General features: G+C 37.1%; 1 protein-coding gene across 1 annotated transcript; it reads left to right on the top strand.

The window, feature by feature from the left end:
• Positions 1–313: 313 nt before the first annotated feature.
• Positions 314–1,687, top strand: LOC132272987 (eugenol synthase 1-like). The gene is made up of 3 exons (XM_059774035.1): positions 314–490; positions 605–608; positions 1,488–1,687. Exons 1-3 carry the CDS (start codon positions 314–316, stop codon positions 1,685–1,687), a joined length of 381 nt encoding a protein of 126 aa, XP_059630018.1.
• The last annotated feature ends 12,694 nt before the right edge of the window (positions 1,688–14,381 follow it).

Genomic DNA, 14,381 nt, shown 5'->3' with positions numbered 1-14,381 from the left:
CCACATGCCAGAAGAAAAGGCTCTGCAAAAGTCCTCCTATTACATTACTTATATATATATTTTTTAACACATTAATTGCATGTTTCTCTATTTTATTAATTATCAAACATGATCCTAATTAATAAATTCATCGAAGATTACAAAAAAACCTAGGACAACTTTAATTTAATTTAATTTATATGATGGATATTAAGATTAAACTCAAGTTAAACGTGGTTATGAATTAATTTGTCAACTTATTGTCTAAATCTATAAATGAAGGGACATTTATGTGATTCTGGGAGGAAGGTGTGTAAGAGAGAAGCAAAAAAGAATGGGGAGTGAGGTGAGCTCTAACATACTTATCTTTGGTGGGACTGGCTACATTGGTAGTTACATGGTGAAGGCAAGCATCTACAATGGCCATCCAACTTATGTCTATTCTAGGCCTGACTGCCTCAAGACCGACTTGCTTCAAGAGTTCCAGTCCATGGGCGTTAAACTAATCAAAGTACTCTCTCTCTCTACATGATCTCCATATATATATATGTGTGTGTGTATATGTATGTATATAGATATGTATTTACATGAATTCTTCCATCCTGAACAATGTTGAAACATGCAGGGAGGTTTGGATGAGCATGAGAAGCTTGTATCACCTCTCGAATCATAGCATGTGTGATGTGTAGTTTGTGTTTGTGTGTGTTTTTTATGACTTAGAACTTATGTTTGTTTAATTTTCAATGTTGTTACTAGCTGTGCTTAATTATGAAGCTTAATTATGAAGAAGATATGGCTACATACACAATCAAGGTAGCAACTGACCCAAGAACACGCAACCGTGTTGTCATATATCGTCCATCACCGAACATTGTATCGCAGCTCGAATTGATCTCTCTTTGGGAGAAGAAAACTGGTCGAATGTTTAAGAGAGTTCATGTTTCGGAGGAAGAAGTTTTCTTTGTACTTTCCTTTTAGTATTTTTTATTTTTTCTTGGATCCCAACAAATAATTCACACTAGTAGAGAAGATACAACTCAGTCTTAACCCTTAGTCACTATCATGGCAAGGACTAAGGAGCAAGTAGTTTTTGTTCCACATCATCAGATCTGGACGGAGAGGGTCTTTCAAAGTACACATAGTGTCATGCCAAGGGCCCGCACAGGTTTTGGGTTGTCGGATCCGTGTCTGGGTACCATAAAATTATGATATGGTATATTTTATTTATTTTTCATTGGCAAGAAACTTACGCACCAATTTGTCCAAACGACACTCGAGCCCTCACCTTTTATTTTGGAAGGTAGAAAAGATACCACTAAGTTACGTGACCTTAGGTTTATGTGGTATCTACTTGTTGGATTCTTTTAAGTTTTTTATAGGATTCTGTTCATATTGTAATAATGACAGAGAAATCATATATATATATATATATATATATATATATATATATATATATATATTAAGGTTTGATCCCTTTTTTTTTCTTTTTTTTGTGAATGTTGTTGCAGCTTTACCTCATCCAGGAAACGTACCAGTGGCTATCCTTCACAGCATATTTGTAAAGGGTGTTCTAATTAGTTATAAACTAGCAGAGGATGACTTAGAGGCTTCAAGGCTCTACCCGGATTTGAAATACACTACAATTGAACAGCTCCTTGATATTTTTCTCCATAATCCCCCAAAGCCTGCTTCTGCAGCATTTGAATGAGCTTCCATATCTCTTGTTTGCTAATCAAGTGGCATTTTTAACCATGATCTACTTTGTAGTACTCTATAATATTATTTGGTTGTGATGTAATACAACCACGGCAACTAAGTTCAATGACTAGTTGAAAGCCAATATTTTCCTTCATCTCTCTCTGTCTCTCTCACTCACTCACGCACACATACAGAGAACTGCATTGAAGCCAAAATGAGCACTGAAAAAACAAGCAATGTTTACGAATATCTGTAAGACTAACAAGTTGAGCCTAGGGTTGAGACTTGATTCGCTTGAAAATGTTGTTTGAGCTTGGTTTTGAACGATGTCCGGCATGAAAAAATATTTGTATCCATCCATTCTCACATATTGTTTTTGGAAATTCTCATTTTTCTCCAGCAGGTGAACTGCTACTTTTCTTTCTAAGTTCCTTTTGGACATTTCCAAACACATTCACGTCCGGTGAAATAAGTTCATCCCAGTCCATTTTCTGAGATGACTGGGAAGAACTTACATCCATTTTCCGAGATGACTGATTCACATCCGGTGAAAATTGGATCCTAAACCAGAGTATATCCATTTTCTCATCTCAAATGCACAAGGAAACTCTTCTTTTCGACCTGCATCTAGCACGGGCTATCCTATGCTTGTACAACTAAAGACCGCTATTCCAATTCCCAACATATGGATACAAACTGCATCAAAACAAACCCTTATGACAAACTTTCACGAGTCTCCATTGAAGTTTGTTAAGAAACCTTCTTCTGACAGTTGACCCACAAAAATCAGATTCTTCCTCACGTCAGGGATGTGCCTCACATCCTTTAACTTTCATACAGATCCATTCAGCTTGATTTGTATTTCACCCTTGCCGACGATACTGTAGGGTTGATCATTTGCCAAGATACACCTTTCCCAAGTTACCCGGTACATAGCTCTCAAAGAGCTCTTGACTTGAGGTTGCATGAAATGATGCTCCGGAATCTAGGAGACACACACACACACACAACAACAACAACAACAACAACAACAAAAGAGATGGGTATGAGGGGTTTAGAGAGAGATGGGTATGATGAATTGGATTTGAGGAATACTTGTCTAACAAGGAATTGGGTTTTGAAGGCTCTATAAATAGAGATGGGTATGAGGGGTTTAGAGAGAGAGAGAGAAGAGATAAAAGATATAAGGAGTTTAAGGGTGAGTATTGTGAGGAGAGGGGAGAGTATATGTAATTCCCGAGTGTATACATGTAATCTCAAAAAAGATGATGAGTGAGTGAGTAGGGGTTTTGACATGTGGTTGTATATTCTCTTCCTTGATTCATAATAGTGAAATCTCTCTCTCCCATGGACGTAACCCTAGAATTGGGTGAACCATGTAAAATATTGTGTTGTGCGTTGATGTGTATGATTGTTATCTCCATATATGCTTGTGTTGATGTGATGCGATGATGCTTCCATCGTGTGTGATGAAGGAGGGATTTAACCCTCAACAACAGCCGACCGTTGAGTGGGTTGGAGGGAGTTAATTATCCCCAACAGATACACCTTTCCCAAGTTACCCGGTGCATAGCTCTCAAAGAGCTCTAGACTTGAGGTTGCATGAAATGATGCTCCGGAATCTAGGAGACACACACAACAACAACAACAACAACAACAAAAAGCTGTTTTATATACCCCTTTGTTGCTTAGGCTCCTCCTCTATAAAGACGTAATATAGAATTATGTCTTGTGTATAAAGTAGGAACAATCCAGACTTTGTTGATGGTTTATTATTAAGGATATAGTTGGTCTTACAGTTGGCTCCATTCAGCTTAAAGAGATAAAACTATTCACTAGGTGGCAACTAATGTTGGAGGTTGTCTAAGGGTTCTAAATGGGCAACGGAAAGATTAATTGTTGAATACCAATCTCTGGGGACAATGTCAAATTTCGTAGGAGAAATAAACGTAGTTCGTTGGATTCCTAACAAAGAAATTGGTGAGAGGGTTTTGAATCAAAGGATGCCAAGGAAGATATAAAAAGAATTAAAAACCTGTTCTTTTTGGGTTGTCAAGGATATTACCCTTAACTACTCCAACTTCTCCTTTTCCTATTTGGAACAAAGTTTGATCCCCCGCTATTCAATTATATTATTTCATTTGATTTCATGGAGATATTTTTCTGTGATGCAAGAGCATTTCCCTGGAATTTTCTCGTGTTTGCTGTCATGAACTTATTTATCCAATTTAATGCAGTTTCTTTTTTATTTGCCGTGATAAATTGGTGCTAGAGAGTGAGTGGTGCATCATCAATCTTGTGACAATGGATAGAACATAAAGAAGTATTGTTATTGGGGGATCCACAAGGAGACCTTGATTATGAGATATGTTAATTAGGTTGAATACACTATTATGGTCTACTGATGTTTCGGTCAAATCATACTGTGAATTTGCAGCATAAAGTAGTGTAGAAGAGGTAGAACAAAGGAAGAATTAAGTTGGATGTAGGAGTCCAAAGCTGGAATGGGTCAATAGGAAATAGGAATGCTACATTGCTCCATACAAGTGATGGGAGAATAATATATGACAGAACTTCTTGTTAGGATATGTGTGCCCTAGCATAGCAAATTCTAATTTTGGATTGTAAAAGTCATGGTTTCTTGTTTGGATATTATTATTAAAGCATTATATAATTGGTGAATGGAATGTATTATTTTTCGATTCTTTATGGAATTGATGGTGTCCGCTTGATTACAAAATATATTTATATATGTATGTAATGGCTATTAATACTATGATATAAATTAGTAATCATAAATGGTTTAAAGTCGGTAATTATGGATGGACATTTAATTAGTTAAGATTTAAACCGAGTCCGCGATAGATTGAAATATATTGCGAGAGCTGTCGTATGCAATTGCTCTCTATCACAGTCATGGCTTTTGACTCTCAAGCATGAGAGAAGTATAGACTCTTTTATTAATTAATAATTACTTTGATTTGTTCGGCGGATACCTCGGGATCCTTAGATCGACACTTTGGGTAGTTATGTAATTAATAATTAAAGGTCTATATTCTCAATATTTGCATCAGTGCTTTTTGTATTTATTTTGTTTTGATTATGGTTGATCACAAATTAAATTCGAAGGCCTTCGTATGTTTTAGAGGAAAGTTCAAAAGGTTTACTCAGACCTTTGATGTAAGTATTCAATCTGTTTATTGAATTATGCATCATCTTTTATTTATCTTTGCATAAAACTTGTCTCTGTGTGATGAATCAAGATCTATGATTGCAAATCCCTCAAAAGTTTTAAAAACTTGCACGTTTCCCAACAGTGGTATCAGAGCACATGGTTTGATTCATTACTAGAGAACATGTGTTTATAAAGATCATATTCATGGATCCAAATTATATATACATATATAAAATTATTGATATATGTTGATGTATGATTTATTATGTTGATATATGTTAATACATGATGATGTATGTACAATTGTGAATGGATGATGATGTGTGTTTGGGCCATAGATGAAGCTTATAGGTATATAGAATGTAATTTTATTTTTGGATGAATGTAATTAAGGCTTTGTTTTAGCCGTTTGAAAATTCAATGATGTAATTTAATTTTTTCCATTGTATTTCAAATTGTAAGTATTTATTAAAGCCATGTAATATTCATCAAAGGATGCTATGAAGCTTCAAGAGGGTCCGAAAGGGTTAAATTATGCTTCAGTAATTTTCTGAATTTTTCGGGAATTTTTTGAGGCTTAATTTAATTTTCTGGGATTTTTCCGGATTTTTTGGAATTTTTTCGGCGTTTTTCCGGTGGCCGGAGCTTCGCCGGCGGCGAGAAGAGGCGTCGGAGGTGGCCTGGATCAGGTGTGGCAGCGGGTAGGTAAGCCTGGCGCGTGTTCCACATGCGCTAGGAGTGGGCTGGTTAATGGGCAAGCTGGCGCGTGGATCTCACGCGCCAGACAAGGAGGTATGATCCTCTACGCGCGTGAAGGCGCGTGGAGGCGCGTCCCACGTGCCCCAGGCGCGTGGGAGCGCGTCCCACGCGCCCCAAGCCCGTGCCGGCGCGTGAGGGCGCGTGGGAGCGCGTGCTGAGTATTGCAGCCTACCCTAGGCGCTTGCCAGTGCGTGTGGGGTCCTCCGGGCTCGTTCCAAGCGGCATTTTGCTTCTCCTGACCCGTACAAGCTTCCTATGGGTGTTTACAGACAGTTGAAGGACGCCCGTACAGCAAGAATAGTTTTTAAATGTTAAAAGCTGAATCCATTGGCCATTTATATTGCTTCTGTCTATTATTTGATGTATGGAATAATTTAATGCTTATTATAATTGTTCATGCATTGGATTCATAATTTTTAATTAAATGGCTTGATTTATATTAATTAAATTATGAAGATAAATTGGATTAGATTGCTAATTAATTTGAGAGCATTTATTGGGAAACAGAAAAATTATTTTTGTAAATTATTTTTTGCCTCAAATTAAAGATTAGTGAATCATTTAAAATCCATATATTTTCTAAATTTAATTGGATTAAAATCAAGGCGTTTTGCATGCATTAAATCATGAATTGAAAACCCTAGTTTTATATTATTAAAAATTGAGTGGGAGCGGGGATTTTTTTTTATACATTACCCCATGGCCTTCGTAATTATAACTATTATGATTAGATCTTTAAAAATAAGGCTCCACGCATGGTTTAAAGAGTCTAGATTACAAGAATGGTTGTCTCACGAAAATATATTTATTAAATAACCATTATAGTTAGATCTTTAAAAATAAGGCCCTACGCATGATTTAAAGAGTCTAAGCTATTAATTGCAATATATTTAATATTTGTTTTTCCGTTGGAGCATTAATTATGTTATACACTCAATCTAAAATCAATAGTATTAGCTCCCCAACGGAGTGGTCTATACTAGGTGATTTTAGAAAGGCTAAATCTAATCGGGAATTATTTCATATATAGATAAGGCATTGTCTAAAGAGATATGGAAATAATGGGTTGTTCTCGTCAATAAGCAATAATGAATTCCGCCAACTGGATAAGTTATTGGCATATTGATTGTCCGATTTTTCATGCAATGTGGTTAAGGGATCCACAATTAATTAATTATTTTGTACTTGCATGATTATTATTATTCACTTTAGTTATTGTATGAATGCTTTTATTTTCAGATTTATCATGACTAGTCCATTCAGTCCACTTGCAAACATACTAAAAGAAAATCGATTAATTGGACCTAATTATATCGATTGGAAAAGGCAACTAGATATTGTACTCACATATGAGGGGTTGAATTATGTGCTTACTACTCCTAGACCTTCTCCACCTTTGCCTGAGGATCCTCCTGAGGAGCATGAAGTATTTAAGAAATGGAATAAAGCAGATGAGATGACTAGGTGCTACATTCTTGCTTCACTCTCGAATGTACTCCAAAGTCAACATCTTCAATATCTCACTTCTGCAGACATCGTGCTTAACCTTTAGGAAATGTTTGGGCAAATTGGTAAGAGCGCACGCCAAAATGCTATGACAAATTTGATAACCATTAAGATGGTCCAAGGTACTTCAGTTCGGGAACATGCTTTAAAAATGATTGGTTTTTTAAATGAACTGGAGATCCTTGGATGCAACTTGGATGGTGAACTTCAGGTTGACATGATTATCGCTTCATTGCCAGACTCATTTAACTCTTTTAGGGTTAATTATTATATGAATAAGCTTGAGTACACACTCGCTGAACTATTGAATGAGTTGGTAACCTTTGAAGGGATAAACAAAAGCAAGGGTGCATTTATCAACTACACTCAGTCTGCTGGACCATCCACTTCTAGGCCTAAGAGAAGGGGCAAGAAAAAGAAGAAGGATGGTGCCAAAACTGTGGTTGTGCCAAACAAAGTAATCCAAAAGGATAAGGGAAAGAAGAAAGTGCAGGTTGAAGGCGAAGGAAACTGCTTCCATTGCGGTCAACCGGGTCACTGGAAACCTAACTGCCCAATACTTCGCACACAAGGCAAAGGAAAAGGTATATTCATTGTTGAGGCATGTAATGTGGTTGAATCTATAGATTCCTGGTGCATAGATTCTGGAGCCACTAATCATGTTTGCAATTCATTGCAGGGATTCCAGGAGTCCAGAAGCCTCAATGAAGGAGAGATATACTTGCATATGGGATCTAATGCCAAGGTGGAAGCTAAAGCAGTGGGAGTGGTTCATATGCAGTTTGATAGTGGGAGGAGTCTTATTTTAGAAGATTGTCTTTATGCACCAAATGTTAGGCACAATTTAATTTCAGTTTCTTCGTTGGTTTGCAAAAATTATATTTTTACTTTTGGAAAAAATGTTTTAATTAAATTAAATGGTTGTGTTATAACTTCTGGTGCATTGAAAGATAATCTATATGTTTTAAGTCCTAGCTCATATCAAATGCAAAATTATGAATTAAACGCAACTTCATCTAGATTGAATGTTAAAAGAAAAGCAGTTTCTCCAAACTCATTGTATCATTGGCATCTACGATTGGGTCACATCAATCAAAATAGGATTCAAAGGTTGGTTAAAGAAGGTTTATTACCTTGTGAGGCAGAGGAGCCTATGCCAATTTGTGAATCCTGTATTGAAGGAAAGATGACTCGAAGGGTTTACTCAGCCAAAGGATATAGAGCCAAAGAACAATTAGAGTTGGTGCACACAGACGTGTGTGGTCCCATGAACACCCAAGCGAGAGGAGAGTTTGAGTACTTCATCACTTTCATTGATGATTATTCACGTTTTGGATATATTTACCTAATGCGACACAAGTCAGAAGCTTATGGAAAATTCCGTGAGTTTCAGGCGGAAGTGGAGTGTAAATTAGGTAAACTTATCAAAACACTTCGATTTGATCGAGGAGGTGAATACCTCTTGGGGGAGTTCAAGGATCATATGGTCAATGAGGGTATTGTGCGCCAGTTATCCGCACCTGACTGCTCTCAACAGAATGGAGTGGCAGAAAGGAGAAACAGAACTTTACTTAACATGGTTAGATCTATGATGAGTTTTGCTACATTACCTCTATCATTTTGGGGATTAGCCTTAGAATCAGCGATGTATATTTTGAACTGTGTTCCATCCAAGTCTGTTTCAGGAACGCCATATGAGCTGTGGTTTGGACGTAAACCTAGTTTAAATCACATGCATATATGGGGGTGTCCAGCACACGTGCGAAAGAAACAGGCAGACAAGTTGGAAGCAAGATCAGATGCATGCTTGTTTGTTGGCTATCCTAAGGGCACTAGAGGTGGATTATTTTATGATCCCAGGGACAATAAGGTTATTGTCAGCACTCATGCTGTTTACCTGGAGGAGGATTATATTATGAACTACAGACCTAGTAGCCAGATAGTGTTAGAGGAGATGGTTGGCACGTCAGATATACCCCCAGTGGACACACCTAATATAAATACTGAGAATGATGAGACACAAGAAGTCCCTGTTGAATTACCATCATCTAGTACATCGATTCCTGCACCGGTCCTTCGGCGTAGTGGGAGGACTATCATCCAACCCAAAAAACTCACACTTTTGGGTGAGGTCTATGAGGCCGTCCCTGATAAGCATGAGTCGGACCCAGTAAGCTATGCGGAAGCGTTGACCGATATAGATACGAATCGTTGGAAAGATGCCATGAAATCAGAGTTGGAATCGATGTATTCTAACAAAGTCTGGGATGTTGTAGAACTTCCTAGTGGGGTTCAGCCCATTGGTTGTAAGTGGATCTACAAACGAAAGAGAGGAATGGATGGGAATGTTGAGACATTCAAAGCTAGACTGGTTGCCAAAGGCTTCACTCAACGTGAAGGTATTAATTATGAGGATACATTCTCACCAGTTGCAATGCTTAAATCTATTCGCATTCTTTTGGCCATTAGTGCTTATTATGACTATGAGATATGACAGATGGATGTTAAGACGGCATTTTTAAATGGCCATCTTGAACAAGACATTTACATGAGGCAACCAGATGGTTTCGTGGTTAAAGGTCGTGAGGACTGTGTATGTAAGTTGAATAGGTCTATTTATTGACTTAAGCAAGCTTCACGCACATGGAACATTTGTTTTGATCAGGCAGTCAAATTATTTGGCTTTGAACAAAACGTGTTTGAACCTTGCGTTTACAAGAAAAAACAGGGTAATGTCATCATGATTCTCGTTTTATATGTTGATGACATCTTGCTCATTGGTAATGATGTAGAAGCATTGTCATCAGTTAAAAGGTGGTTGTTCAATAAATTTGAGATGAAAGATCTTGGAGAAGCAAGTTATATTCTTGGGATCAAGCTTATGCGAGATCGGGTTAAAAAGAAAATAGGCTTGTCTCAAGAGTCTTACATTGACAAAGTTCTGATCAGGTTTGGAATGGAAAACTCTAAGAAAGGGTTTTTGCCATTTAGACATGGGTTGGCTCTTTCTAATGACCAGTCTCCCAAGACTGATAAGGAAATTGAGCAAATGAGGCGGATACCATATGCTTCGGTAGTTGGTAGTCTCATGTATGCCATGGTCTGTACCAGACCGGACATCTGCTACTCTGTAGGGATTGTCAGTAGATATCAGTCCAATCCTGGACTTGATCATTGGTCAGCTGTGAAGAATATCTTAAAATACCTTAGAAGAACTAAGAATCTAATGCTCATTTATGGAGGTGATGATCTGGTTCCAGTCGGATATACGGATTCTGATTTTCAATCAGATCCAGATGCCAGGAGATCTACATCTGGATATGTGTTTAAGTTTAATGGAGGGGCAGTTAGTTGGAAGAGTGTCAAGCAGGGTTATACTGCTGACTCAACCATGGAAGCAGAATACATTGCAGCCTCTGAGGCAGCAAAAGAAGCTGTTTGGTTGAGAAATTTTCTAATTGAACTGGAGGTTGTGGAGCATATAGATCGGCCTATGACGCTTCATTGTGACAATAGTGCAGCTATAGCCCAAACCAAGGACCCAAAATTTCATAAAGGAACAAGACACATTCAGAGGAAACATCATGTGGTTCGTGATATAGTAAAGCGAGGAGATATACTTGTGGCCAAGATTGCATCGGAACATAACCTTGCTGATCCATTCACAAAGGCTTTACTGATCAAGATGTTTGATCGTCATATGGAGAAAATGGGAGTTAGATGTGATTTGAATTGGCTATAAGTACAAGTGGGAGCTGTTAGGATATGTGTGCCCTAGCAGAGCAAATTCTAATTTTGGATTGTAAAAGTCATGGTTTCTTGTCTGGATATTATTATTAAAGCATTATACAATTGGTGAATGGAATGTATTATTTTTCGATTCTTTATGGAATTGATGGTGTCCGCTTGATTACAAAATATATTTATATATGTATGTAATGGCTATTAATACTATGATATAAATTAGTAATCATAAATGGTTTAAAGTCGGTAATTATGGATGGACATTTAATTAGTTAAGACTTAAACCGAGTCCACGATAGATTGAAATATATTGCGAGAGCTGTCGTATGCAATTGCTCTCTATCACAGTCATGGCTTTTGACTCTCAAGTATGAGAGAAGTATAGACTCTTTTATTAATTAATAATTACTTTGATTTGTTCGGCGGATACCTCGGGATCCTTAGATCGACACTTTGGGTAGTTATGTAATTAATAATTAGAGGTCTATATTCTCAATATTTGCATCAGTGTTTTTTGTATTTATTTTGTTTTGATTATGGTTGATCACAAATTAAATTCGTAGGCCTTCGTATGTTTTAGAGGAAAGTTCAAAAGGTTTACTCAGACCTTTGATGTAAGTATTCAATCTGTTTATTGAATTATGCATCATCTTTTATTTATCTTTGCATAAAACTTGTCTCTGTGTGATAAATCAAGATCTATGATTGCAAATCCCTCAAAAGTTTTAAAAACTTGCACGTTTCCCAACACTTCTATCGCTGCTGAATGATCTCTTAAATATGTATCGCACTTTGCAGATGCATGATGCTGGAATATGTGTGCATTGAGAGGTTGTTCTTGAATTGGATCTTAAGTAAATCCTTTGGTTCAGATTCATCTACGAAGCCTTGTTTCCAAATGGATTAGATTTTGAAGGACCTCTTAAGAAGATTAGTATTTTTATTTTTATTTTTGAAATGCTCTTCTAAAGTGGGCTTGAGCTTGAGATTAACCACTTTTTTGTGCTTCGCAACACTGTGGAGGTGGGATATGTAGGGATCTTCACTTGGTAATAGCTACATTACAAATGAGGTCGTGAATAGCCTCTGTTGGTATTAACTCCAAACAGTACAGCATCAATTAATACAGTAATGGGATGGCATGTCAATTATTAAGAAGGAATAGGGCCATTTAGGAAACTCATGTAGGGGACCTTTTATAACCATGTGTTTGAGGTGGTTCAAGTCTTTTTTTTTGTTTACTTTATAGGCTTGGTCTAGGTAAATATGTTTTATTTGGTTCAAGAGTCAAGGGTACTTTGTCGATTTATTCATTTTCTCGGCATAAGTTGTAATGATGGTCCATAGGTTGTATCTTGAGTAAAATCATATAATTTCAATTTTCATTTCAATTTTAAAGGTTTACAAAAAAAAAAAATAATAAATAAAATAAATAAATAAAAAGAAAAACATATGTTATATTGTCAGTGTGCGACATCAGTGACGTGGATGCAAGCATTGCTCTTTAAGTTATTAGGAAGATCACCTTTGGTCTGTTTTCTGTGTTTTGATCTTGTCCTGTTCCGAGATGTTTGCCCATTTGGCACTTTGAGAGAAGTGTTGATAGCAAAGAGGTTTGCAAATATGATTGTGTATATGAAAAGGTAGCCATGGGCAAAACAGTAAGGCAGTAAAAATCTTTCAGTAAATCACAAACACCTCCTGAAGTGTACCTAAATTATAAATAGGTGATGAGTTTGTGAAAACCTACCGAAAATCCCCTGTTAGAATTAGTGTCAAAATGATGTTAAAATTATGTGTGAAATATCACATTTGCCCTTTAGATTTTTTAACAAAAAAATTGTATATGAAATGACAATATTGTTCCCTTAACAATAAAAAAAAAATTTCTCTCCTACTCTCTCTCCATCGCCCACCTCCACCACCACTGTTCTCTCTCTGCCAGCCCACCCCTATTCTCTACCCATTTGCTTCATCACAGCTCACCTCCACACCGACATCACCATCACAACCTTTCTTTTTGAGAAAATCTCCTGGCGAAAATGAAGCCGCGCAAAGGAATCGGATCAGGTTTGGCATTCGCAAGCTACGGCCATGGAAAGGGATGGTCTCCATACAAAGATGAGATGACATCGGCACGTGACGACCATTGTACTTAAGCGCCAACTACATTGTCTTGGTTAGCCTCCTCCGGCCCCTTGTCTTTGGCTCCATCTTCATCACGGGTCTGACATGTCTTCTCTTTCTCATTCATCTATCTCTCATTTTTCATACGGTACGGGGGAACCCATCTCAAGATACACCAAATCATATATTTGTAGGAGAAGTTAAGAATGAGCGACTCTTTATATGAATGGGTAGAGTCGCGGGAGTTAATTTTAAGCCATGGTGTTAATATGTGTGTCAGCAAGAAGTGGCGACGAGTGGTGATAAATATACACACAAATATATAATAAACTTGGTGTTTTTATAAATATAGAACAAATATAGAGTAAGAAATCTAAAACACAAGAGATAAGAAGCAACGAGAAGAGAGAAGTTTTCTATTATTTCTTCTTTCTGGGTGTATTCAAATTAACACAATGCTTGCATATTTATGGGCAGAATTTTACACTTACTTTACTATTCTTTTCTCTCACTTTTCATCCACTTCCCGCACACACAATCCACACATTTATTTCTTCTGACTTGCATAACACATATATCTGGTGCAATGTAATTAATGATGGACTCCACAATATTTGACTTTCACAACACTTTTCCTTGGAGTCTATCATACTACATTGAGAATATGCCTTGTTAAAATCTTGCTAAGAAAACTTAGTGGGATAAAAACTTAGCGAAGAAAAAAGAGTACAATATTTTTGTGTGTCTGAAAATGGTATTGCATAGGTTAAAACTGCCTCACTGAAACCTTGTCAGGAAAATTCAGTGGAAAAAACCATAGCGAAGGAAAAAAAGTACAGTATGCCAATACCTTTTCAATTCAATTGCTCCCCCTCATTTAGCATTAAATTCCATTAAGTCGGTGCATTCCAATATTGTGCACCAGCTTTTTGAATGTTATAGTTGGAAGCGCTTTAGTGAATAAATCTGCTAGATTGTCATTCGAGCGTATCTGTTGAACATCAATATCATGGCTCTTCTGGAGCTTGTGTGTGGAAAAGAATTTTAGTGAAAAGTGCTTGGTTCTGTCACTTTTTTATGTAGCCTCCTCTTACCTGTGCGATACATGCTGTATTATCTTTATATAATATTGTTGAATTATCTTTGATTGAGGAGAGTCCAAATGATTCCCGAATATGTTGTACCACAGATTTCAACCAAACATACTCTCTACCTGCTTCATGAATTGCAAGTATCTCAGAGCGATTTAAGGAAATTGCAGTCATGGTCTATTTTATAGATCACCATGATATGGTAGTATCACCACAAGTAAACAAGTACCCTGTTTGGGATCAGGCTGTATGTGGGTCAGAAAGATAACCTGCATATGCATATCTAATCAATTGGGGCTTTG

Source organism: Cornus florida, unplaced genomic scaffold (assembly GCF_030987335.1).
Source record: "Cornus florida cultivar Cherokee Brave unplaced genomic scaffold, ASM3098733v1 CherokeeBrave_3.0.0_Hap2_Chr09, whole genome shotgun sequence".
NCBI classification, from domain to species: domain Eukaryota; kingdom Viridiplantae; phylum Streptophyta; class Magnoliopsida; order Cornales; family Cornaceae; genus Cornus; species Cornus florida.
The sequence above is the reverse complement of the archived record's forward strand: the minus strand, read 5'-3'. Positions and strand labels throughout refer to the sequence as shown.